Source organism: Cynara cardunculus, unplaced genomic scaffold, assembly GCF_001531365.2.
Source record: "Cynara cardunculus var. scolymus isolate 2C unplaced genomic scaffold, CcrdV1 Un_Scaffold_4974, whole genome shotgun sequence".
Lineage (NCBI taxonomy): Eukaryota > Viridiplantae > Streptophyta > Magnoliopsida > Asterales > Asteraceae > Cynara > Cynara cardunculus.
The window spans coordinates 2,170-27,983 of NW_020202172.1; the positions used below are offsets into that span (position 1 = coordinate 2,170).

Here is a 25,814-nt window from a genome sequence, read left to right on the forward strand (position 1 = left end):
GTTTCAACCATCTTTTGTGCAAGATCACTGATTCCTTTTAAGTTAAAAAAATTTGTCGAAGTCCGCCTATCAACAATATAAGTTTCAAGTTGATCATCAAGTGCCATAAGTTCCATCTCAGATAAATCATCCGGATATAAACGTGCAATGTGAATCAATTTTCTCTTATCAAAAGCAGAAAAACAATCGCTCGGATTTAGACATGCCATGGAAAGAAGCAGTTGAGTGCTATTCTCACTAAACCGATTCTCCAATTCCATAAGTTGCAAATTGACGATATTAAATAACTCAACACGACTTCCATTGTAGGTAATGTATCTGGGTTAAAAGCCCTGTGTGCTCTACGTTTGGAAGATTCATATTGATCGGTATTGCTTCTAAGTAATATCATATTTATAGTAGTGTAAGTTTGTAATTCATGGAGCATTTCGGCATGACCGTCCAGGAAGTAAGAACATCTCATCCATGTTACAAACATCAATATCATGTTTCTCACTAAACAAAGTAACTTGATTAAATAGAGAATCCCACTTGTCATTGTCAGCCCTCAGTTCTTGTAGTTGATGTTTACAAACTCTAACCAAGTTCATCGCATTCACAATATCTTGTTCTATCTTTTGTAATGCTTGAGATAATTTGTTGGTAATTCCCAACATAATTCTTATGAAGTGTAGGCAAAACACATAAGCAAATAAGTATAGCGCATTTGATAGTTGACAAGCTTCATACTTTTGTTCATGAGTTAATCCATCTTTCTCTATCATATCAAGCACATCTAGCACAAATGGAAACAACGTTATTATGCTAGCCAAAGTACCTTAATGTGATCCTAACATGTGTCAAATGCCCTAGATAGAGAAGTTTCTTGATTGAGGCCTCGACCACTTGGGATTTCACCTAAATTAAGTGCTTCAATAACTTCCGCACCTTGTTGTTCTTGAAGAAAATCAAGACGTTTGCATGAACTTCCAACAACATTCACAACATTGTTTACTAGACAAAAGAAATCACCAATCTTCGAGTGCTTTTTTGCTATAGCAACAAGAGTAAGTTGAAGTTGATGAGAAAAACAATGAACATAATGGGCACTTTTATTTTCACTCAAAATTAGTCTCTTGAGCCCATCGATTTCAACTTGTATATTACTAGTCCCGTCATAACCTTGCCCACACAATTTAGCGATACTTAATCCATGTCTTGAAAGCAAAGCATCAAGTGTCGCCTTAAGTGGGATAGAGGTAGTGTTGGGGACATGCTCAATGCCTAAAAAACGTTTCATTATACATCCTCTTCTATCCACATAATGCACCACAACACACATTTGTTCTTTGGTTGAAACATCACGAGTATTGTTCCCGATGCCTCGAGGAGAAAATTAACATCTAAAGAAGACCTTTCGGAAAACAAATTCGTGTTTTATTTAGAAAGTCTTCCCATCATCGTTGGGTTTTGCTTCTTGGTGTATGCTTGTGTGTGTTACCATTATCACAAGGCTACCCTAACGATAAGCCAATTAAGTATAAAAAACATGGAGATGTATGCTCGGTATTGAATTAAGATGGAGCAATCGCATATGAAGACTTCATTGTCAAGGCAACACAAGACTTCGACCTCAAATACTGCATTGGGACCGGTGGCTATGGTAGTGTTTATGAAGCGAAACTGCATAGCGGTAAAATATTTGCTTTGAAAAAACTCCATCAGTTTCAAGCGACGCAACCAGCATTTGACAAGAGTTTTAGGAATGAGGTCCAAGTCTTAATCAATATAAGGCACAAAAACATTGTGAAACTATTGTTTTTTATGCATAACAAATGCAACTTCTTAGTATATCAATACATGGAAAATGGGAGCCTATTTTGGACATTAGAGACGATACTGAAGATGTAAAATTGGATTCGATCACAAGGATGAACATTATCAAAGAGGTAGTCCATGCTATGCATCATGATTGTAGGCCATCTGTTATTCATCAAGATATATCAAGCAAAAATAATCTCTTCAACTTGGAAATGGCAGCATTTGTAGCAGCCAGATTGCTCGACCCTGATTCCTCCAACCAAACAGTAACGGTAGGAACCTTGGGATATATTGCTCCAAATACTTATATTAAATAAGATACTTCTTCTAATTCCCTTGGCAGTTGAAAACTCGGCAAACTAACTTTTGGTTAATGATGTAGAACTTGCCTACAACGTTGTTGCGGCAGAAAAATATGATGTATATAGCTTCGGAGTGGTGGCACTTGAAACAACTAGAGGAGACCTCCTGTCATCATTAAACCATTCTACTGGGCAAGGTACATCGTTGATAGATTTACTCGATTTTCTCATCCAACCGAATAGTTGATTCACAAGAACATTGTTCGTGTTTATCAATTAGCACTAGCCTGCATTCTTAGAGATCCAAAGTCTTGGCCAATAATGAGAAATGTGTCACAGGAATGATCTCGTTGAAGGCATCATTTAGGCTAACTTCCAGTTTTCTCGTATTCATAGCATGATTAAGTACCTCGGTCCCAAAATAAATATCTAGTTTGATAAACAGATCGACTAAATTTCCAAATCTACTCGTAATTAATACACAAATATTTAAAAGTTGATAAGATAGATAAGGGTATAGTCATAAGATAGATAAACTAATTTGGGGTAAAATTGTTGTTTTATTTAAGGAAATCGTGCTTAAATACATACCTCAAACCACCTTTCTAATCTTTCTTTGTTGTAACGACAAAGGTGGTGTCTGGTTTGAGCTTGACTCCAAAGGTCAAAGGTACTAGTATTAAGACCAATAACACAGTTGGTCCAATCATTTGATTTAATGCTCTTAAATGGTCATTATTGTTAAATATTGTTCCTCCTTTAGCTCCTTAGATAGCTCCTGTAATTACTCCTTTCCATTGTTGTATATCATCTATATAAACCTCCTATGTATTCAGTTTTGATACAATTGAATTCAATACAATATTATTTTTCCTCTATCTCATTTTATGGTATCAGAGACATAAAGGCTCCTCCGAGCAATTCTCGATCCCTCTCACAAAAACCCTAAATCACCTTTAAACGCCCATCAATGGCTCCAACCAATCAACTTACTGCCGCTACCCACTTCCCTATTAAACTCACCTCTGTCAATTTCCCTGTTTGGCGCAAACAAGTGGAATCCACCCTAATTGGGTTAGAACTCAAAGCGTTCATCGATGGCAACCGTGAACCGCCAAAGAAATTAATCGACGACAAGGCAAATCCAGAATACCTACCTCGGTATCGACAAGACCAAATCCTCATCAGCACAATCCTTGGAAGCTGCTCGGAATCAATTCAGCCCCTTATCTCGTCTGCAACTACTGCCAGAGATGCCTGGGAACGGCTAAACTCAAGTTTTGCCAGTGCTTCACGTTCCCGATTAAGCTCACTCAAATCCAAATTGGTTAAAAACCCCAGAGGTAATCACACTACTTCTGACTATCTCCAAGATATGCCTTCGATTGTAGATGATCTCGCCCTCGCACAAAGCCCTATAGCCGAGGAAGATCTGCTTGTTCACATCTTATCTCAATTAGGTGACGACTACAACACCATTGTGGCTGCCATAAAGGTTCAAAAAAATCAGCTATCTTACCCGGAACTCTTTGACAAATTAAGTGATTTTGAAAGAGCCCTCAAAGAAACTACACCAAACCCTGAACCACTTTTAGCTACTGCTAATTATACCACTCGCCAACAAGGACGACAACACTATCGGTACCCATCTGAATCTTCTGGTCCACATAGAGGTGGCAGACGCAATAACAGAGGAATAGGTCGCTCATCTTGGACAACACCTCACCCACATGGAGGCCGAAAAAATCGCACCAGCAGCTTCTGCCAATTCTGTAATATTACGGGGCATCAGACTCAGGACTGTCGGAAACTATCTAGATTTCTGAGAGACAACAACATTACCATCGGTAACCCCGGTTCAGCAATTCCTACAACAAATGTCACAACATCTGGATCAGTGCCTATTTCTCCAACCTGGTTATTTGACAGTGGCGCCTCAAATCATGTCACCTCTGATCGGTCCACACTTCATAACATCTCTGAATATGGGGACCTGATGAAATAATAGTTGGTGATGGTAAAGGTTTGAAAATATCACATGTTGGCTTTAAACACATTAACACGCCACACAAAACCTTATCCTTACCAAATGTGTTATGTGTTCCTCATCTACATAGAAACCTTATATTCGTTGCTAAACTGTGCAAGACTAACCGAGTTTTTGTTGAATTTTTTCTCTCTCATTTTTTTGTGAAAGATCTTCGCACGAGGTGCGTGTAATGCGAGGGGAGAACCTTGAAGATGTCTATTATGCTAACCTCCCATCCACATTGCAACTCAATGCCACCACCAAAGTCTCTCCACTTGGATGGCACCACAAACTAGGCCATCCATCCATTAAAGTATTCAAGTCTCTTGTCTCCAATATAGGTCTCAGTGCTAAGCAAATCTCTGATTATATGCATTGTTCCTCTTGTTCAATCAATAAAAGTCACAGACTACCTTTTGGTCCAAATTCATTTGTTATCACAAAACCGCTTCAATTAATATATTCTGATGTTGGGGTCCTGTTCAAACTTCCATTGACAATTTTGCTTATTACGTCATTTTTGTAGATTACTACTCAAAATATGTTTGGCTCTACCCTATGAAATGGAAATCTGATGTTGCCACACTATTTCCCCAATTCAAACTTCTTGTTGAGAAGTTCTTCCAAATACCAATTGTGTCAATCTTCACTAACAATGGTGGTGAATACCAAGGCCTTAAGCCGTTCCTACAAGCTCATGGCATCTCTCACTACACCACCCCACCTCACACTCCTGAACAGAATGGTGTCGTCGAACGACAACACCGGCATGTGGTTGAGACGGGGCTTGCTCTTCTCCATTATGCCAAATTGCCACTCACCTTTTGGTCTCATGCCTTCGAAATTGCTGTCTATCTTATAAACAGACTTCCCACACCCATCCTCAACAACCAAAGTCCATTTCAATGTCTATTTCACCAAACACCAAACTACACAAAACTCAAACCCTATGGTTTAGGCGTACACCAACTCCAAGCTACAACCGCGATCGACCCCATGTCTTTTCCTAGGTTACTCCACCTACAAATCCTCTTACATATGCTTTGACCCTACCAACCGCCGCCAATATCACTCTCGTCATGTTCAATTTATTGAATCTCACTTTCCCTCCCATTCCTCCTCCACACTCACCTTTGCCCACTGCCGATGATTTCTTCAAAACCCCACTAACCACTAATGCACTGAACTCCTCATCACCAATAGATTCATCAAACATATCATCATCTCATGCAACCCCTATACCTCATGTCCTGCCACAAGAAATACCACGTCCAACATCATAATCCCATCCTCCAACCCCTACTTCTGAACCCACCTCACTAATGTCTGATGCTTCTCCTTACCCTACACAGCCTTCTACTCCACATACCTCACCATCCACACTGCAAACTCAGCCATCCACTCTTGTTTGAACTCCCACCAATTTGTGTTCCACCCCAACCGTCTTCACTTCTCACGATGATAATTACATCTATCCACCCACTTCACCTCAGCCAAAACGGACCAGAAATAAAAACCCAAAATACTTCAATTCCTCTTTCATCAACTCCACCACCCCTCATCCCATTCCTTCCACCATTGAACCCAACACTCATACTCAAGCTCTCAAAGATCCTATATGGCGACATGCCATGGATCAAGAGTTCAATGCCCTCATGCAAACCGGAACTTTGGAATTAGTTCCACGAGGTTCTCACACTCCGACTGGATGCAAATGGGTATTCCGGGTCAAAAGGAATCCCGATGGTACTATTTCAAAATACTATTGCAAGGGCGTATTAAGACCAATAACACAATTGGTCCAATCATTTGATTTAATGCTCTTAAATGGTCATTATTGTCAAATATTGTTCCTCCTTTAGCTCCTTAGATAGCTCCTGTAATTACTCTTTTCCATTGTTGTATAGCATCCATATAAACCTCCTATGTATTTAGTTTTGATAAAATTGAATTCAATACAATATTATTTTTCCTCTATCTCATTATAATCAGGAGGTCACAGGTTCAAATCCAAGAAGGAATAAAAATCCCCTTGTGGCCACGGAGGTTCAAATGCAGTGACTTCGGGCTATCTGCAAAGCAGGTGGTCGCCCTGGAATTAGTCGGCTCGCATAGTGGGTTGGATATCCAGGTTAATAAAAAAAAATCTTTCTTTGTTGTTTTGCATCAAACAAATGAATAAACGTGTAAATCTACTACTTGTGTTTCCACCTCTTAATAAGTTACAACATGTTGTGCAATATATACAAGCTATCAAAGTTGAGTTAGAAATGGTATCGTATCCAATAATTTATCCGGTAAAGATTCTGGTCGATCAAAATGGTTTCGTATCCAATAATTTATCCGGTAAGCGTTAACCATGTAAGAGTCATCACCCTAGCTTTACATACTGAGTAAGACTTTTTGTACTTGTCATCGCTCTTACCGGGTAAGATTTTGGATCATTCTCATGTACGTCCGGTAAGGTAAGTAAGAGGTTATTTGGCAATTGCTGAATGGTTTGGTGCAGAATGATTAAGAGACACTCGTGATATAGTGCAAAATGAAATATAATTGTTTGGTAATTGTGTACAATGAAATTAGGGCTCTTAATGATTAAGAGAGATCTATGATACAAAATCATTCAGAGAGTTTTAATAACTATTAAGAGGCAGACTTTTTTTTTTTGACAAACAAAATTCACCACTTAACGATTCATATGTTGTCTCTTAATAGAACTATTAAAAGGTAAACAAACAACACCTAACCCTTTAAGCATTTACCACGTAATTGTTTATTAAACTGGCCCTAAGTTTAGGTTTAAAATTTCTTTTGAATCAAAACTGATTAAATTAACTAAACACTTATAAAACCGGAGTAAGTAAACTATAACTTTTGTTATGTAATAATCAACCAATTAAAACTCAATGTTTACTATAAAACAGTTGGTCATTGCCAAAACCTCATTCCAAAATAACAAATGCTAAAATTACGACAAACCATCACTAACAGAATCATTTACATTATATCTTAATAAAAGAACTAGCATGTAACCAGACATGGATGCCTAACATGGTTAAAAAAATTACTATGGAGGTTTGACTTTTTTTTTTTATTACTTTAATAGTGTTTTGTTGTGAAGTTTCAAGTGTAAAAAAGTAGTCACACGAATCTCATGAAAACAGGCTGGTTTTATGTGAACCCAACCATATATATATATATATATATAGAGAGAGAGAGAGAGAGAGAGAGTAAGGAGCGATCAAATGAAAATCGCCCTCATTTGTTTAAACCATGTAAACCAATCTTATCCATTCATTTTCTTGATCAATGGTCAAGATTAGTTTAGGTTATATTAGGAAATTAAAAAATAAAATTTATTTTATAATCCCAAAAAGACAAAATGGTAACTTTGATAGTGGTAATATTAGTGGCAACCATATAATGTATATCGTAATATTAATGAAACAAAATCATTTGTAAAATAATATATTAATTTTATGTTCAAATATTATTAAAAAAAATATCATCTATCATTGAAATAGATAAACAATAAAAATAAAACACACTATAATCAATTTAACATAATGAAACTTTTTGAATAATAATAATAAAAAAATATTACTACATTTCATGAATGAAATGGTTTCACAGTTTCATCAATACACAAATTAACGTAATGCTAGATGAGACATTTGTCATTTTCAAATTTCCGGTATATGGATCCGTTTCAATTTAATTATGAAATGGTTTCACTGTTATTGGTAGATGGATCTGTTTCATCGTAATAATGAAATGATTTCACTGTTTGCTAATTACACAACATTTTCTTATCAATTATGAAATGGTTTCACTTTCTTCATGCGCCCATTTCAGCAGCCAATTTTTTCCAATACGAACACGTTTCATAGAATCAATGCATTTACCATTACATGCTTTGTTAACCATTACGTGAACAAAATTCATCCCAAAAAAAATATAACAAAATGAAACAATTTCATCAAATATTGTTGATAAGAAAATAAGATTATGCAAGAGTATTATATTACGCAACCAGTTCATCCCCAAAAGTTTCATAAAACAAGCTCCTCAATGAACGTTTTCACGAACCAATCTGCATACGTTTCATAAAACAAGCTCCTCAATGAACGTTTTCATGAACAAATCTAACATGAATCTGTTTCACAGATGATTATATTTTTATCGGTTCATAAATCTTTGTTTGGATCTGTTACTGATTTCGTGGATTAATGAATATAATAATTTTCGATTTTCATATTATTACCACTAATAAACCGAGAAACCAAATAACAATATTCAATTTTTAAAATTCTAATTTAAATAAACATTTAAATATTACCATTTATAAAATTTCAATTATTATATTTTCTTAATTAAGATTTATTAATAACTTTCATATTTAATTATTAAACAATGTAAATGACAAATCTACCCTTAATGATTAAATTTATTTAAGAAAAAAGGAAATTTTTCTATTGGTCGAAATTAGTTTACACGGTTTTTAAGAATTAGACGGTTTTCATTTGATCTCTCTCTCTCTCTCTCTCTCTCTCTATATATATATATATATATATATGGTTTCATTTACAAACTCAACCATTAATATAAATCATGCAAACCAATTAATTGAGATATTGAGAGTTCATCTATTACGATTTCAATATTTATGCAAGATTATCAAATTTTATTTATTATGATCAACATTTTTTTATAAAAAATAATCGAAATATTCATTGAATTTAATATTTATTAAAGTAGATGAATTGTTGAGATTGATGTCCACCATTTATTTACACTCTCTCATGCATGTATTTCATTACTAAAAGTCTAAAACACATCACTCTTTGAAAACCCTAAACAATACTTCATACATCCTAAAAATAAGCGTTCATAATAAAGTGATCGAGTTTTAGATATGAATAATTATTTATTTTTTAGTAAATCAAATAACAACTTTACCCTTATTTAATGTATCAACTCTTAGATGTTTGTTAATTAATTAAGGGACAATTTGAGAATTTAGCTATGTAATTTTAAAAAGCTTACAGTTATTTTTAAACAAAAATAAATAAAAATTGTTGGAATGAAGAAAGTAATATATATCCCGTAAAAGTCACCATTCTCATTTACCTTATTGGGTAACATTCTCGACCATCAAGATAGATTGTTAGCAAATGTTTTTTTACCCGTTAAACGATTACCGGGATAGAGTCTTCTCTTTTACTTAACAAATAAGATTGTTAGTCCTTGTTTTTTAATGCCTCTTATTAGAAAAGATTTTTTTTAGTTTTTAGTCCTTGCTTTTTACAGGGTAAGATTCTTGGTACTTGTTATGCTCATCTAGGGGCCGTTTACTAAATACTTACCCGGTAAGTGTGGATCGGGTAACTTTCCTCACCTGATGCACATGGCAAGGGCTGAAAATCTTACCCGGTAAGAGCGATGATAGGGATAGAGAGTCTTACCCAGTAAGTGATGGTGAAGACTCTTAACCGGTTAAGCGTTTACCGGGTAAATTTTTGCATACAATACCGTTTTAATATACAACAATCTTATATGGTAAAAAAGATTACAGTGTTGATTCCTACCGGTAAGCACTTACTGGGTAAGTATTTGAGTAAACGGCCCCCTAGTAATGACATGACCGTGTAAACGTTTGATAAATAATCACGAAGTAATTTGAGACGAAGTTATTTTTAGATAGAGCTAACCCCAAACCCTTAAAGGGGTTAGAAATTTCGGATCAAGTGTCTTGACCAAAGTGCCTTCTATGCCATTGACTTCCAGAATTACACGGTTAAATTTGGGTATGCATATTCTCATGTGTCCCCACCCACCCTCTGGTTATTGATTGATTATCTATCACACTCGTTTTCATGTTTCAAAATCAACGGAAGTTAATCCCCGAAATCGGGTTCATAGAATATTCAAATGTATTAATAGACTCGTTTACCTTTTTATAGGACCAAATAACTATGTACGATATATAAAAGTGTTACAACAAATTTATTCAACACTTTCAGCTACGCATTTAACGAGTTAAAGATGATCATCTGAGTGAGTTAAAGATGAGAAAAGTGGATCCAACGTAATTAATATAAGATAAATATTAATCATAAAAAATATAGTTTTATTAAGAATGACACAGTAATGGTATTTTGTAACACCTAAGTACGTAGATTGTTTTCCCTATTCTTCTATCGTTTTTTAAAACTAAAAAAAGATACAGAAAGCATAACGTACAACTTATAATATCATTTATAATGACATTAACAGAATAACAGTAGATTATAGGCATATTTTATCAATTTACAAGATCACGAATCAATTTGAATCAAATGCACCTTTAATTTATGTTCCATAGTAGCATACATATGGTTTTCTTATGTCTAGTAAGAAAAATATCAAATGTGTTGTCAAGATTTTGCATAATATCTCCTCTTGGGTGTGTTATTTTGGAATATAGATAGAATTCTCTACTCATCATGTGACGACAATGTGTTTGTTGCATGGGTCAAGATGAAAATTTGTCATAAGATACTAAAATATTCATTGTAATTTGTATAAGGGACAAAAATCGTTATAAACTACAAACTACAGAGCACGAAAACGTAGTTTACTCAATTATTAATGAAACAGATAACAAATAAAAATAATTAGGATAATTTATATTTAGGTGTATAGGCAGAATCATTGCATTATTTGTGTTCTTCCCAATAAATTTTTCTGACAACTCCTCGGTTCTTGGGATACATTCAACGTGATAATTCTTGGGATACGCTTCTCATTGTCGGTCGAGACTTGGGATCTGTGAGAATGCATGTAAGTGCTACATTATAAATACGAATAAGGACCTTTTGTATCCGTTTGTCAGATGAAAGAGTTGTGGATCTAGTATATCTTCCAATGATGTGCCATGATTGGTATATGTGTTTGACGATACCAAAAGCTCTTCTAGATGCTTCCCTCCAATTGTTTCAAGTGCCACCACTCCAAAGCTATATACGTCACATTTTTCAGTCACAACCATGGTATAGGCAAGTTCTACATGCATGATCATAACAAAAGATCGTTACCAAGTTTTGAGTTGCTAATGGAGGTAAAAGAAGCATCATGCTCAATATAAATACCTGGAGCAATGTATCCCACAATTCCAGCGATTACAGTTTGGTTTGACGAATCAGGGTCGAGCAATATGGCTGCTCCAAAGTCGGCAACAAATGCTTCCATTTATGAGTTCAAGAGAATATTGTTGCTTAATATGTCTCGATGAATGATAGGTGGGTTACAATCGTGATGCATATATGCCAAAGCATCGGCTACCTCCTTTAGAATGTTCACCCTCATGATCCAATCAACTTTTACAGCTTCAACGTCTCTCAATGCGCAAAATAGGCTCCCATTTTCCATGCATTCATATACAAGGAAGTTGCATTTTTTATGGAAACAAAAACCATAGAGTTTCATTATGTTTTTGTGTCTTAGGTTAGTTAACACTAGGACCTCATTCCTAAAACTTCTATCAAATGTGGGTTGCTCGACTTCATAACGGTGGAGTTTTTTCAAAGCAAATGTTTTACCATTAGGCAGTTTTGCTTCATAAACACTACCATAACCACCGGTTCCAATGCAGTATTTGAGGTCAAAATCTTCCGTTGCCTTCTTGAAGTCTTTGTATGCAATTCTTCCATCATAATTCAATATCGAGCCCATATCTCCATGTCTATTGACTTCAGGTTGGATTTTCTTTTTCTTGGCCTTGTGGTGATGGTAACATATATAAACAACCACTAAGAAAACATATCCAACCATGATGAAAAGAAATATGTCGAAATAAAAGAGAATTTGGAACCTTTGCTGGTACCCTTCATTTAGTACTCTTCTTGTGGAACTGTTATTTTTCAACTGTTCAGTGAGGTGATTCTCACTCAGGTTTAGGAATACCAAACTTGGGATATTTGAAAAATTAGGTCTTTCTCCAACTAAATTGTTACTACTAAGGTCCAAGTACTCTAAAGCGAAGCAACGAGTAAGTTCACTTGGGAGGATAACTCCAGACAACTGGTTTGACGAAATATCAAGATGAAAAAGTCTTGACAGCTTTCTAAGATTAGGAGGAACCACAGCCACAAGGTCATTACAACTAAGGTCCAGGGGTTCTACATCCTTCAATTTTGATATGCATTGAGGTATGGAGCTATTGATGCGATTCTTAGCAAGGGTTAACATTTTCAGTCGGTTTAGATGACCAAATCTTGAGGAAATTGGACCTGTAAATCCGTTTTGACTAAGATACAAAGCTAACAAATTCTTCAAACTCCCTATCTGAGATGGCAAAATACCATTGAAGTTGTTATAAGAAATATCAAGGTATTCTAACTGAGGGAGATTCCGAATCTTCTCTGGAATGATTCCACCAAGAGAACAATTATCAATGAAAAGGACCTTGAGGTTTGGAAAGTAATAAAACTCGAGCCATTTCATCCCACATCGATCATTGATGAAGCAAAATCCTTTACAGTTGACATGTATTTTCACGACACCTTGTTCCTTGTTGCAAGTGATTTCAGGCCAAGTACAATGAGTAGAAACAGTGTGACGTCTCCACCAAAAGTTTGCACGAAGAGCTTTTGCTTCTAGTGATTTGTGGAAGTCATGAGCAGTTGCATGTGATATGATGAATATGAGCACAACCAGAGTTTGCATGGAAGAAGTAAGTGTATGCCACATTCTTATACTCAGTGAACAGGATAAGTTTCAAGTAAAGGGTACTTGGTAGTATTAGGATATATATGCATGCATACCTAAGCCACACAAGTCCATGGAATCAACTTAAAAGCCCTTGTTTCTAAATTTCTTACCCATGAGATGGGTTAGGCTTCCCTAACACGTTTTCATAGATTGAAACCCAATTATCAATGTGAAAACATATTTTGCAAAAACATATTTAATCGCTTATAAATTGGAAAAGATTTATTTAATTATTTATATTTTAACGTATTATTTAATGCTTTGTTGTTAAAATAAATATTTTTCGAACTTAGCCGCCGTTTACGAAACTCTTATCGGGTAAGCGTTTATCGGCAAGAGTCATCACTTTCACTTACGTTATTGGGTAACATTTCTTGCCATAAAATGGATTGATGGTAAGCATCTATATATAACCCGGTAAGTGCTTACGAAGGAATAGTCATCGCCCTCGCTTACCGGGTAAGATTATCGATCATTGTCTTTCATCTTACCGGGTAAGATTCTCGGCCCGTCTTATGTTCATATGAAAAAGTAACTAAACCGGTAAATGCTTACCAAGATGAGTGTTTAATAAACGGCTCTTAATGTTGCATTTAGTAAGTTGATGTAAGTTGATGGTTACAGGTTAACCATCACTAGTAGAAAAAAAAACATCACTGACGGAATAGCAATGATGGCCCATGAATGGCAATTCTTCCGATAAACTTAAAAATCGTCCGGAAATTTGTTTATTACCGACGGATTTTATATTATTTTTATTTTCTTTAAATGATTTTCCAGTGTCCATTGCTATATCTTTATTACCGACGGATTTTGAATTATTTTTTTTTAATTTTCTTTAAATGATTTTCCACGTGTCCATTGTTAATCCGTCGGTAATTACTGACGGACACGTGAAAAAATCATTTTAAAGGAAATAAAACAATAAAATAATTAAAATCCGTCGGTAATAAACAAAATTACCACCGGACTACCAACAAATTTTAAACCTTTTTTATTTTATTTAAATGATAAAATGATGGGGCCGTCGATAGTTGTGCGATGGATTAGTGACGGCCTCATCATTTTATCATTTAAAGAAAATAAAAATAATTAAAAAAAATTCGGTAGTCTATCAGTAATTTTTGTATATTACCGACATGCTTCAATTTTTTTTTTATTTTCTTTAAAATGATTTTCCACATGCCCGTCGCTAATTACAAACGGATTAGCAACGGCGACGGATTACTGATGGCTTCATCGTTTTTCTTTTTTGTGTTTTTCAAGTTTTCTTATTCATATGAGTTTTAATTTAATTGATTTTGTATACACTAATAAATGGGAGACTTTTGCCTACAGACTTTTCCTTGGAAAATCCGTTGCTAAAGGGGTGTTCATCACCAAAACCGTAACAAAAGTTGGTGGGTAAACTGATGGCGGGCAATTCAAATCAGTGACAGATTATCCAGGTATTATCTGGGTGATCCGTTGGTATTTTCTGAAAAACATCAGTATCTATCGAACCATTGATATTTTCTAATAATCTGTTAGTAATCACCAATGGATATTTCTGTGGATGATTTTTGTGTGTAAAAATCATTTGTTTGTAGTGATAATTTGCTATGTGTGTATGCATATATGTATATATGTTATGTATGCATGTGTATATGCTAATTACTATTCAATGTACATGTGTATATGTACATGTACATATCTTATATATACTATGTATGTATATATGTATATGTTTTATGTGTTTTATACATATATCTACTGCATGTATGTATGTGTGTATGTTGGTTGCTAACTGCATATGACATATCTATGTGTATATATATGTTGTGGGTGTATAAGATATATATATATATATATATAGCAGAGATACATATATAGGTGGAGGTTGAAACGAGAACACCCCCATTTTATGAGAACGCGAGAACACTCTAATCAAATGTGATAATACACGTGAAAGGACCTGTTGGTGTGCGGACGATGTGTCCTGTGACTTAGGTTGCATCAAAGGTCGTATGCGTCTATGACTTGGTATTACATGTTGTAACACCCCAAATCCACAACATTGCATATAACTCATATCTCATACATAGAATACATGTTTTCTCCCACATAGGTATATAACACAAGAGTCTATAATGCAAAATTACATAGATCCAAAAAATTCCAAAAGTACATGCTCTTGTATCCTAGCATCCAAGCTTCAAAATATAGCAAAGTACATAGGGAATTATTTCACAAAATGCTCTTGCTCTTATTATCATTACCTGCACACATATTTTTTAAAACACAAAAATGAAGGTTAGACATGAATGTCTAATGAGGTTCCCTTTTATGTAATGCAAGGTGAAGATCACCAAAACATTTATTTCAAATAATTCATTTCATGTAGTCAAAAATTGAAAATCATATTATGTTTCGGTCCATCGGCCTCTGGTTCCAAACCATACTTGGAATATATTTCAATAAACAAGACCAAAGCCCCTCTGGTCTCCCTACCAGAGCTTCTGGTTCCTCGACCAGAGCCTCTGGTTGTACTAACCAGAACTTCTGGCTCATACATATAATGTTCTTTAGCTAAGCTTCCAATCAATAAGACAGCCTTTTTCATAAAATGAACAGTTATAAAGAATTCATGCTCGACCAGAGCTTCTGGTTTAAAACTTATGACCAACCAGAGCCTCTGGTTAAACGTGCGAGTCGACCAGAGCCCCTCTAGTCTGTCTTTTGTATAGAAAGCTAATTATAAAATCCTTTTTCTTGAAAACTTCTTAAAACATGATTTTGACACAAAAGCTCTTATGAAAAGATACAGAGCCTCTGGTCCAATTATTGCATTTAGTAAAAACTTGCATATTTCTCAAATCAATAACCAGAATCCTTTGGTCCAATAGTGAGAACTAACCAGAGTCTCTCTGGTTTCTCATAAAATGAACATTCTGTTACAAAATACTTTTTGCCAAAACCAATGACCATAAGCCACCTATTTTTCCCATAACCATAACATTAATACTACAATATCTAATAAGAACAACATCTCTGAATCCTCAAATCACCAAGAAGAGAGAACTCCAATCTGTTGTAATCTTATTAGATATAATAGTAAGAGTTATACCATGCACACACATACAACGACCATCCTTATTACTTCCATTAATCCCCTGTTTATAGCAATAACTATCCATCACACACAACGACCATCCTTATTTCTTCTGAAATTCATATGAACTATTTCATCCAATGACAAGCTGCAGACCTTTCTGTCAGAGTGAACCTCGTTCATAGTTTTATCCAAAATCTATAGACTATTTCATCCAATGACGGAACCAGTCACATACGTCAGAGTGAATCTCGTCTATAGTTTTAATCAAATCATATTCTCAACACAGGTTTATATTCAAACCTTTCAATCCATAAGAACAATCTATTCTTTATATGATTTTGCAATCGTCTGTTTTTGCTTAATTCTCAAAAACAGAGTACCAAATCCAAACAGTTCCTTCAAACACAGTTCCTGCTCAACCTTTTTCAAAACAGGTTTAAGCTTTTCAATTCATAAAACAGTTTCTTTTAAAAACCGTTTAAAACAGTTCTACTGGATTCTTTTAAATTTAAACCCATCAATATTCCAGAATTTATAGAATCAAACAGTAAATAAAACTCACAATTTATAATCGACGGTAGTTTAAAACTCACTTTAAAATAACAGATTCTGCAGATTATCACGCAGCAAATCACAAAATCTTTAAACAACAATATTCTTCAAGAATATATTTTTTTTTCAAGAACACTTTCTAAGAATGCTTTCACCGCCTTTATATTTCTCTTGTATATTTTGCAAAATAGTGAACTGATAAGGTTTTTACCTTRTCCTTTTTCTTTTATACTTAGGATGAGGCGGTGATGAATATCTTTCAATATAAAATCATTAGGCGGTGGAAAGATAATGTTTTATAATCAACCTTTCTTANAGGCGGTGATGAATATCTTTCAATATAAAATCATTAGGCGGTGGAAAGATAATGTTTTATAATCAACCTTTCTTAACCATGAAGGTTTGGATTATAATAATATTCTCACCTATTATTTTATCATATAACCGCCTATAAAATTCCACATGCATGCATAATATCAAATTACCACACATGTGCACATAATTCATGCATTTATCTTTAAGACAATATGCATGCTATCACATAATTCACATAATGAACACATAAATTTACCTCAACCCAGGTTTGCAGAAAACCCAGTTATAACATTCTCTCCCCCTTAAAAGAATTCTGTCCCGGAATTCATTCAAATAACAATGGATATTGGGTTCTCATATCAAATTCTAGTTCCTATGTTGCTTCTGAACCCTTATGAAAACGCCACTGTACTTTTACCAGACTAATCTCTTTATTTCTCAAGACCTTGGTCTTTCTGTCAGTTACTACTTCTGGTGTCTTGATAAAATTCATCTTATTATCAAGTTTGATCTCAGGAAGTGGTATCGCTAGACTTGGGTCTGCCAAACACATACGCAGATTTGATACATGGAAGGTACTGTGAATCTAACTGAGTTCTTCTGGTAGTTCCAATTGATAGGCTACTGGCCCAACCCGTTTGCAAATTCTGAAGGGTCCAATATACCTTGGACTAATCTTTCCTTTGTTCCCAAATCTCATAACACCCTTCCATGGTGATACCTTCAACATTACAAAGTCACATATGTCGAGCTCAATCGATTTTCTCCTTTTGTCAGCATAACTTTTCTGTCGATCTTGGGCAGTCTTAATTCTTGCTCGAATCTGTTCAATCTTTTCGGATGTTGTTTGCACAATTTCTGGCCCCGGTTAACTGTTTTTCGCCTACCTCATTCCAACAAGTGTTGTTCGACATTTTCTGCCATACAAGACTTCATAAGGTGCTGCTTGAATGTTGGAGTGATAACTGTTATTGTAGGAAAATTCTATCAATGGTAAATTTTTATCCTATGATCCCCCGAAGTCAATGACACAGGTTCTTAACATGTCTTCAAGAATCTGGATGGTTCTTTCACTTTGTCCATCCGTTTGTGGGTGATAAGCTGTACTCAATCTGATTTGAGATCCCAAAGCTCTTTGTAGACTTTTCAAGAATTTTGAAGTAAAGCGACTGTCACGGTCAGAAATAATGGACAATGGAACACCATGTCTGGTCACGATTTCTTTGATGTATAATTGAGCCAATCTTTCCAATGAATAAGTTTCTTTAATTGGTAGAAAATGTGCAGACTTTGATAGACGGTCCACTATTAACCAAATTGCATCATAACCTTTTGGTGTTCGAGGTAATTTCATGATGAAGTTCATTGTAATGTGATCCCATTTCCAGACTGGTATCTCTAATGATTGCAAGTTCCCATAGGGTCTTTGATGTTCAATTTTGACTTGCAAACAAGTTAAGCATCGCTTCACATACCTGGCTATGTCTTTCTTGAGACCTGGCCACCAATAAAATGCCTTCAAATCTTTATACATTTTGTTGGTACCTGGATGTACTGAGTAACGGGACTTGTGGATTTCATTTAGGATAGTTTCTCATATATTCCCATAACTTGGTATCCAAATTCGTCCTTGCAAGCATAAAATTCCTTCGTTGTTGATTTCCATGATAGAAATCATTTTTCTCAGTTTTTCAGACTTCTGATTTTCTTCTTTAACAGCTTCCCTCTGGTTTTTCAAAATCTCTTGGTAAAGGTCTGGAGTTAGGCAGATTTTCATTGCTCTGATTGTACCACTTCTTTCCTTTCGGCTTAGAGCATCGGCCACTACGTTTGTCTTTCTTGGATGGTAGAGAATCTCACAATCATAGTCGTTAACAAGTTCAATCCATCGTCTCTGCCTCATATTCAGATCCCTCTGGTTGAACAAATGTTGTAAGCTTTTATGATCTGTAAAGATTTGGCATTTAGTTCCTAAAAGATAGTGCCTTCATATCTTTAGTGCGAAGACCACGGCTGCTAGTTTCATGTCATGGGTAAGATATTGTTTTTCATGATCCTTTAGTTGGCGAGATGTATAAGATATGACTTTTCCCCTCTGCATTAATACACAACCCAATCCCAACTTTGATGCATCATTGTACACTATGAAGTCTTCTGTTCCATCGGGCAGAGATAAAATTGGAGCGCTGCAGAGATGATCCTTTAATAACTGAAACGCTTTATGTTGCTCTATCTTTCATTGAAACTTGACATTCTTCCGGGTTAACTTGGTTAATGGCACAACTATCTTTGAAAAGTTCTGCATAAACTTACGGTAATATCCTGCCAATCCTAAAAAGCTTTGAATTTTAGATGGGGATTTTGATGCTTCCCATATTGCAATCGCTTCAATTTTTGTTGGATCTACTTGTATCCCTTTTTCTGATATCACGTGCCCCAAAAATTGAACTTTTCGTAACCAGAACTCACATTTTGACAGCTTAGCATATAACCTTTCTTTCTTTAAGAGACTCAAGACCGGACGGAGGTGCTCTGCATGTTCTTCCTCTGTCTTTAAGTAAATCAGAATATCGTCAATAAACACAATCTCAAACTTATCAAGATATTCTCGGCATACTCTGTTCATTAAGTCCATGAAGGCTGAGGGTGCATTCGTTAATCCAAAAGGCATAACCAAAAATTCATGATGTCCGTACCTTGTCCTGAAAGTAGTCTTAGGAATGTATTCATTTCTTACCTTGAGTTGGTGATATCCAGACCGTAGATCAATCTTGGAGAAATAGGTAGCCCCTATTAATTGATCAAACAAATCGTCTATTCTGGGTAATGGATATTTATTTTTGATCGTTAATTTGTTGAGTTCTCGGTAATCTATACACATTCGCATAGACCCATCTTTCTTCTTGACAAACAGAACTGGAGCTCCCCAAGGTGATGTACTTGGTCTAATAAAGCCTTTATCAAGTAAATCTTCTAATTGCATGACCAATTCTTTTAACTCTGGTGGGGCTAATCTGTATGGTGCTTTGGCTATAGGCATTGCCCTTGGTAAGAGGTTAATTCTGAATTCTATATCTCTATCTGGTGGAAGTCCAGAAAAATCCTCCAGGAATACTTCTGGAAAATCACTGACCACTAGAATCAATCTCTGTTCTTCTTTTTCCTTTTTGGCATTGATTACATAGGCCAAAAATCCTTGACAGCCCTTATGCATGCATCTTCTGGTTTTCATTATTGATAACAAACTGGTGAAATGACTGTGATGATCACCAAAAATAACAACTGTTCCTCTGTCTGGCAATACTATTTTATTTATCTTCTTATCGCAAACAATGTTGGCTTGGTTTTCGGCCAACCAGTCCATTTCAACCACTATATCAAAATCTTTCATAGGCATGGGAAATAGTCTAATGGGTAGCTTACATCCCTCAACCACAATGATGCAGTTTTTAAACACATAATTCACAGATACTTGACCGTTAGCAGTATCAACTACTAACTTTTCGTCAAGGGGCACAAAATTCATATGAACATATAAGGCAAATGATGGGTATACAAACGAGAAATTTGCACCCGAGTCAAATAACACTTTAGCATGTAAGGAGTTCACAAAAAATGTACCTGTTACTACATCGGGTGTAGTTTCTACTTCGTGTTTGGTCATTTGAAAAGATCGACCCTGCGCCCCACCCGATCCTCTGCCCAAACTTGGTCTCCCACGGCCGGTCGGAGTATTGCTTCCCATAGTGAGCTGTGGAGCTTTCAATTGTGGGCAATTGTTTTTGAAATGATCTGGGGAATTACAATGAAAACATTTTCTATTTTGTCGACAGAAATTTGAAGTATGCCCAATCTCACCACAATTAAAACACTTTATGGGTTCTGTTCGGCATTCCTCTCGGTGATATTATCGACACCGAGGACAGGCTCTTTCTATCGGTCTCTGCATTGCTCTATTATTGAACTTGGTAGTTTTTGATCCTCGATAACTAGCCGAAGATCCTTCCCATTTTCTTTTCTCCATCTGCTTACCTTCCTCACTTCTATTCTTATTCCTCTCAGTGATCTCTGCTGCATCTACTGCCATTGGAAAGGTAGTAGGGTTCATTGCTATAACAAATTCTCTGATAGATGGTTTAGACCCCAAATGTACCGTTCTACTTTTCTAGCCTCTGTTGAGATATAATGCTCTGCAAACCTTGAATATTCTATGAATTTCTCTGTGTATTCTCTGACTGACCCAGAGCTCTGTTCCAATTTTAAAAAGTCTTCTTCCATCTGTTTGACTGCTATAGTCACACCCTGCTAAAGCGGAAACACGAGGAGTGATAGTTCAAGATTTCACAGCGATAGGGCGAAAACAACACCAATTGTCCATTAAATACATAACATATAAAGTCCGAAATTACATCATACAAGTTCAAAGTTTTTAACAACATGGTGCAATCAAAGTTTTCAACAAAAAAGATTTTAAAAATAAATATGGTCGATGTCGTAGCGCCCCGAACATAAACGTTATCAGTTAACCTTTCTTACCCCTGAAAAGCATAATAAAACAAGGTCAACTACAAAGAGCTGGTGAGTTCACAGGTTTTCAATTTTGCAAACCTCCTTTTGCATAAGTGAATATAAGCAAATTAAATTTTTAATGGCACTCACTTTACTTTGAAAGAAAGTATTGGATTGCTCAAGGCAATTTGTACTATAAAATTAAGTATATAAAAAGCCACCACTAAACCTTTCGACCCCATAAAACGGTTTTTAATTCTACCTTAGCGGTGGGACTAATACCCCACATATGTAGAACCTTTGTTTTTTTTAAGTATAGTGCACCCTTACCTGTAGTTTCTAAGTGGGATTGCTATAACACATTCAATCATGCTTTTCACCCCAAAACGTAATAAATACTTTGAAAGAGGGGCTGTGAATACTCACACTTTTGCAAAGCTCCGCTAAACAAAAACACGATCCGATCTCCACACGTTGGCTTAACGTTTCCCTATCAAGAGAAATATCCAAAACCGTCACTTATGAGTTTAAAACTACTTATGGGGATTAATAAGTCCTAAGTCTATAATTGTCTACATATGTCCAACTTGATTATGTATAGTCCAATTATACATAATGCACATATGCTCGTTAATATAGTAATTTATATCGGAAGTAATGTTATAATCCAATAAATGATCAAAATTTATAAAATCAAATAATTCCAGAATTTCACTTTTGAACAGAAACTAATAGTACTAAAAATGATCAATTTATAGAGACTTTTAAAATGACATAGTTTCCTATATTTTTATATGGGATATAGTACTGAGTTATGGTCATTGTGACCAAATTTCATGCATTTTGGACATGTAAAAATGGTTCAAATAATTTATGCAATACAATATGTCACAATTGGTATGGCAGATTACACCATGTTAGTAAAATACTCATTTGAAGAGTTTACTAAGTGTTTTGTAGAAATTCCAGTTGGAATAAACTAAACACCTAAATGAAACTTTTAAGATAAGAATCACTCATTTTGGATGAGTTAAGAGGAAGATATGGCACCATAAAGTTACATGCACACATCCGTCATTAGTTGACAGATTGCACACTTAACTTTAATAAATTGGTTAATGCCTCAAAACTTCGTATTTTTGAGTGAAACTGGTTCATATGAACCCTAACTCATAAAAGAATATTTCAAAAGAAGAATCATATACTAAGAGCAAGTAATAAAAGAGATATTAACACACAAAGTAGGATCTACCTACTGATGGTTTTACAGTTTGCACACCTAAAGTGTTTTAGGTGTTTGGAGGTTAAAACTCCATATTTTCATGTGATTCCACTTGCATGCAAAATATAACTCATATAGTTAACTCTCAAAGGAAGAATCATCCTTTTTCATCAAGTTTTGAAAGAGATATGGTCATTAGAACATGCATATAGAAATATGTCAGTTTTGGATAGATTGCATACTCATTTTGTTTTGAGTAGTTGAAACCTCAAATCACCATATTTTTGAATGAAATCAGTGGTATTGGAAAGGTAACTCATTAAATTAACCTCCAGAAGAAAAATCAATGATTTGGATGATTATTTAGAGAGTTATRGTTGTTTAAAGTAGGGTTTACCTACTGAAAAACTCCCAGATGCACATGCATCTTGTTTTGAGTATTTGGGGAGTCAAAACTCAATGTTTTTGAGTGAGACCAATTGGATTAAAACCTCAACTCAATAAATGAACTTTTAGAAGAAGTTCATGACATTTGAACATATTATTTGCAAGAAATGGACGATTTATGCACATGCATGCAATCTGTCAGCACTTAAAATGTCATTTTTTTAGGAATCAAACCCACATGTAACATGATTTTACCTATTTTCTTGAGTTCTAATGTTTGGGTCATAGATTACCACCATCATATGAACATTTTTACATGTTTTTGGTATGTAATCTCTCCTTAAAACTCATAAATATTCAGAGGTTAGAAGAATGTAGTTTAAAATGCAAGAAAAGTGGGTTTCCCCCCAAAGTTTGCAAGAAAATAGTAGAGATGAAGTTGTTACCTTGATTGATGATGAGAAGGATGTAATATCTTCAAAATCTTTGCTATTTTGATGGAAGAATATGAAGAAATTGGCTGAATATGAAGGATAAAGAAGGTGATCCTTGAGCTTCTTGAGTTTAGAGAGAGAGTGGGAGTTTCATATTTTGAAAAGTGAGAATGAGTTGTAAGAGGGAAAAAATAATCATATTTATATGTGGGTTTAGGAGGGAAGGGGGGGGGGTGGCCGACCATGGGGGGGGGGCCCAAACCCGAAAATATATCTTCTTTTTATTTTAATTAAATTTAAGCCTCAAAATTGTTAAAATGTCATTTTTCTCAATTTTGATATTTTTCTTCAAATTATAAATCCATGATGGTTAAATTCATTTAATAAAAAGTTTTATATTTAAAACACTAAAACTTTGTGTTTTATATAAATTGGGTATAAATTGGAGCATTTGGCACTATATAGGACGTTTCAGATTGTTACGGGTCGGAACCGGACTTTCTAAGCAACTACCGGAAAGTCTAGAAATTTTTCAGCTAATCTAATCTAACTAACTCCTAATCTTATAAATTATCTTTAATAACACTAATATAAAATTAATATGAGCAACCTGGAAGCTTAAATTTTGACAGTTGTCACAGTCTCCCCCTGTTAGAGAAATTTCGTCCCGAAATTTAACGACTTCTACTGCCAATGGATTTCTCTGCAAACAAATGCGGATATTTTATTTTCATGAAATCTTCTCGTTCCCAAGTGTACTTTGGGCCATGTTTCGTATTCCAGCGGACCTTAGTAATAGGGATTTTACTGCGCCTCAACCGTTTAACTTCTCGATTCAGTATCTCGATTGGTTCTTCGACGAAGTGTAAGCGATCATTAATCTGAACGTCGTCCAGGGGTAACACTATTGTTTCATCCGTTGGGCATTTCTTCAGATTCGACACATGGAACGTGTCGTGGATGGCGCTTAGATTTTGTGGTAACTTCAACTTGTACGCCACTGGTCTGATTCTTTCGAGTATTTCGAATGGACCAATGTATCTGGGACCCAGCTTGCCTCTCTTCCTGAAACGTACTAGTCCCTTCCATAGCGATACCTTTAAAAGTACTTTATCCCCCACTTGGAATTCTAACGACTTTCTCCGATTATCCGCATAACTCTTCTGATGGTCTCTTGCTGTCTTGAGTCTCTCGTTGATGATTTAAATCTTGTCAGTGGTTTCCTGAATAATATCAAGCGTTGTCAACTGTCTATCTCCGATCTCTACCCAGCTAAGCGGCGATCTGCATTTACGTCCGTATAGAGCTTCGTACGGTGCATATTGTATGCTGGCGTGATAGCTGTTGTTATAAGAGAATTCAACAAGGGGCAGATGAGTATCCCAACTCCCACCAAAATCTATTGCGCATGCACGCAACATATCCTCTAACGTTTGAATAGTTCTTTCCGATTGTTCATCTGTTTGAGGATGATAGGCGGTGCTATAATCCAAGCGCGTACCCAATGCCTTTTGAAGAGACTGCCAAAATCGTGATGTAAAACGTGTATTTCTATCCAAAATAATGGAAATAGGCACACCATGACGTGTAACTATTTCATTGACGTAGATTTGTGCATGCCTTTCCATGCTGAAATCTTCGTGAATGGGAATGAAATGAGCTGATTTGGTAAGTCGGTCTACTATAACCYATATAGTATCGTGCCCCTTTCCAGTTCTGGGTAGCTTAGTTACGAAATCCATGGTTATTTGCTCCCATTTCCATTGTGGTATTTCAGGTTGCTGGAGTAGACAAGATGGTTTTTGATGTTCAACCTTTACCTTGGCACAAGTTAGGCACTTGCTTACGAACAAAGCAATATCTTTCTTCATTCTTGGCCACCAATAATACTATTTCAGATCCTCATACATTTTATCTGCTCCTGGGTGAATCGAATATCTGGATCGATGGGCTTCATCCAAAATAGTTGATCGTAGGTAACCAACCTTTGGTATCCATACTTTATTCTTAAAGTAATGCAGCCCATCTGCTTGCATTTCAAATTCTTTCTCTAAGTGCTGCAAGGTTTCATTCTTCATGTTTTCTTCTTTCAGAGCTTCTCCTTGTGCTTCTAGAATTTGAGTCTTTAAACTCGTCTGAACCATCATTCCCATAGCACGTGCTCTTGTCGGTTTTACCCTTTCCTTTCGACTTAAAGCGTCGGCTACTACATTAGCCTTGCCTGGATGGTACTTTATTTCACAATCGTAGTCACTAAGTAGCTCAACCCATCTTCTTTGCCTCATATTGAGCATTTTCTGGTCAAGAATATGTTGAAGGCTCTTGTGGTCCGTGAAAATAGTGCACTTAGTACCGTAGAGATAATGTCTCCAGATCTTGAGTGCGAACACCACCGCTCCTAGCTCCAAATCATGAGTAG

General features: G+C 35.5%; 1 protein-coding gene and 1 pseudogene across 1 annotated transcript; both read right to left on the minus strand.

The window, feature by feature from the left end:
* Positions 1-416: 416 nt before the first annotated feature.
* Positions 417-1,279, minus strand: LOC112504244 (zinc finger MYM-type protein 1-like). The gene is made up of 2 exons (XM_025108177.1): positions 835-1,279; positions 417-775 (listed from the first exon to the last, which is right to left on the minus strand). The coding sequence occupies exons 1-2, from the start codon at positions 1,277-1,279 to the stop codon at positions 417-419; spliced, it is 804 nt and encodes a 267-aa protein (XP_024963945.1).
* Positions 1,280-10,886: 9,607 nt separating this feature from the next.
* On the minus strand, positions 10,887-12,861 carry LOC112504245 (annotated as a pseudogene).
* Between the last annotated feature and the right edge of the window lie 12,953 nt (positions 12,862-25,814).